Genomic DNA, 2,768 nt, shown 5'->3' with positions numbered 1-2,768 from the left:
GACCAGATAGAAAGACATTCATGTCCAGGATCAGGTTTCATCGACTGACGCTCATTTGTTGGTGGATGAGGAGCTTCTGCTTGACCAGGTGGACCTTCTGAGCTCTTACTATCTCCGGTCGTGTGTTCTTCTCTAAGGGTCGTGTTCTTTCCCCCAGTGCATCATGGGAAGTTTATATCCTTCACGTGCTCCACATTATAATGAATAATAATCATCGTTTCTAAACTTGACTTTAATCACAAAAACAAACATTATAAACATTCATTTCACCATCTTTCGTCTTCACTCCGAGCGAGCGTCAGGTTTCAAGGTCGTGACATCGTTTCCATAGAAACCATCATGAAGCTCCGAGTGTTTCTCAAACCGTTCAAAGATTAAGGATTAAAAGTGAGATGTGCTCGTCAACCATGATCTACATGAACACCTGGTTATAGAAGCTTCAGTGAGTTTGTGCTCATTCTTCGTTGTCACGAATGTTTCCCACCGTCGCTCGTGCTCCTGAACGCCTCGCTCCCGCCGCTGCAGCTGCACTTCCAGCAGACGCCACTAGAGCGTAGTTTCCGCGCCTGCCTTCATGGACGCTGGAGCGACGTGGACGGAGGAGGCGTCTGGAGCACGAGGACCGGGTCAGTGAACGCCTCACGACCCTTTAGATCTGCTGTCAGGCTCAGCTGGACACGCCCGCGGGTCAGGGTCACGGCTCGGGCTGCGGTCAGGCAGCCGGAGGCGGACGTCACTGTCAGCTCTCTCTGACCGGCGCCGCCGCCGCCGCCCCGTGTCACTGTCAGGAGGCGGGGAGCGCCTCGTCACAGTGTCAGAGGTCGGCGGGCCGCTCGCCCTCGGCCTCGCCGAACAGCTGACGTCAGTGTCAGCATCAGCTGGACCGAGACGGAGCCGGGTCCGACCCGGGCGTCCACTGTCAGCTGCGCCTCAACTTTCACCTGGAGGCCTCCGACACTCAGGGGCGCTGCATGACCTGTGACCCCCGAGCCTCCTGAGGCCCGTCCTGCATGTGCCCCCCCTGGTGGTGACCGTGATGTTGGTGACCCTGATGGTGACCCTGATGGTGACCCTGATGGTGACCCTGATGGTGACCCTGATGGTGACCCCGATGGTGACCCTGAGGCTCCACTGGGGCGACATCGGGCTGCTGGGCTGACACTCGGTCTTGACACTCTGGTTTGGTCTCGTCAACCTTCACGTGAACAAGAAAAGATCTTCAACCGTTGATACGTTCAAGAACACAAACTTGTTAACTAGAGTTTATTTATGAATCATTTCTTTCATTTGATCATGATTTGCACAGATTGACGCGTCGACTGACAGGTCACTTGATTGACAGTTACCTGGTGACCGCAGGCTCCACACACGCTCCCGCAGTAGGCCTCTGTGACTGCCTCCTCGACGTGGCCGTGACCGATGACGGAGTACGGCAGAGAGATGTGACGCGTGAGTCGACCGCACCTGCGGGGGTCACGGAGGTCAGAGGGTGACGCGGCAGGTCGCGGCGTGCTCACCTGTCCTGGACCAGGAAGTCATGCTCACCTGTCCTGGACCAGGAAGTCATGCTCACCTGTCGTAGACCAGGAAGTCGTCCTTCTCGCCGTGGAGCAGCTGCCACACGTCCGTCTGCGCCTCCAGCTGCTGGTGCAGCGAGATGTTCCGAGACAACCTCTGACCCAACATGGGGTGAAGCCTCTGAGCCTGTTGACCCTGATGGTTCACCACCATGAAGGTCACGTCCTTCAGACCCTGACCCTCCAGCTTCTGCCGCAGACCGTCCATCCTGTGGAGACAGACGTCCAGTTATTACTTGAAACACTGTCTTCATCTGCGTCGTTTAATATTAACATTTAGGGATTCGATCTTGATTTAAGTAATTTTCCTGAAACTGTGTTCAGGTGTGTGTTCAGGTGTGTGTTCAGGTGTGTGTTCAGGTGTGTGTTCAGGTGTGTGTTCAGGTGTGTGTTCAGGTGTGTGTTCAGGTGTGTGTTCAGGTGTGTTCAGGTGTGTGTTCAGGTGTGTGTTCAGGTGTGTTCAGGTGTGTGTTCAGGTGTGTTCAGGTGTGTGTTCAGGTGTGTGTTCAGGTGTGTGTTCAGGTGTATGTTCAGGTGTGTTCAGGTGTGTGTTCAGGTGTGTGTTCAGGTGTGTGTTCAGGTGTGTGTTCAGGTGTGTGTTCAGGTGTGTGTTCAGGTGTGTTCAGGTGTGTGTTCAGGTGTGTGTTCAGGTGTGTGTTCAGGTGTATTCAGGTGTGTGTTCAGGTGTGTGTTCAGGTGTGTGTTCAGGTGTGTTCAGGTGTGTGTTCAGGTGTGTTCAGGTGTGTGTTCAGGTGTGTGTTCAGGTGTGTGTTCAGGTGTGTGTTCAGGTGTGTGTTCAGGTGTGTTCAGGTGTGTGTTCAGGTGTGTTCAGGTGTGTGTTCAGGTGTGTGTTCAGGTGTGTGTTCAGGTGTGTTCAAGTGTGTGTTCAGGTGTGTGTTCAGGTGTGTTCAGGTGTGTGTTCAGGTGTGTTCAGGTGTGTGTTCAGGTGTATGTTCAGGTGTGTTCAGGTGTGTGTTCAGGTGTGTGTTCAGGTGTGTGTTCATGTGTGTGTTCAGGTGTGTGTTCAGGTGTGTTCAGGTGTGTGTTCAGGTGTGTGTTCAGGTGTGTTCAGGTGTGTGTTCAGGTGTGTGTTCAGGTGTGTGTTCAGGTGTGTTCAGGTGTGTGTTCAGGTGTGTGTTCAGGTGTGTGTTCAGGTGTGTGTTCAGGTGTGTGTTCAGGTGTATGTTCAGG

The 2,768-nt window shown here is 53.6% G+C and overlaps 1 protein-coding gene across 1 annotated transcript in view; it reads right to left on the bottom strand.

Moving 5' to 3' along the window:
• Window positions 1-214: 214 nt before the first annotated feature.
• selenop (selenoprotein P) overlaps window positions 215-2,768 on the bottom strand; it is a 5,339-nt gene continuing 2,785 nt past the window's right edge. The window contains exons 3-5 of the mRNA XM_087778997.1: window positions 1,574-1,786; window positions 1,347-1,464; window positions 215-1,195 (exon numbers count right to left, since the gene is read on the bottom strand). Coding sequence (XP_087635123.1) covers window positions 959-1,195; window positions 1,347-1,464; window positions 1,574-1,786 — 568 coding nt within the window. The 3' untranslated portion in view covers window positions 215-958. The remainder of the gene's footprint in view (window positions 1,196-1,346; window positions 1,465-1,573; window positions 1,787-2,768) is intronic.

The sequence above is a fragment of the Callionymus lyra genome, chromosome 1, assembly GCF_982586985.1.
Source record: "Callionymus lyra chromosome 1, fCalLyr1.hap1.1, whole genome shotgun sequence".
NCBI classification, from domain to species: Eukaryota; Metazoa; Chordata; class Actinopteri; order Syngnathiformes; family Callionymidae; genus Callionymus; species Callionymus lyra.
This window is presented reverse-complemented; position numbering and strand designations above follow the sequence as displayed.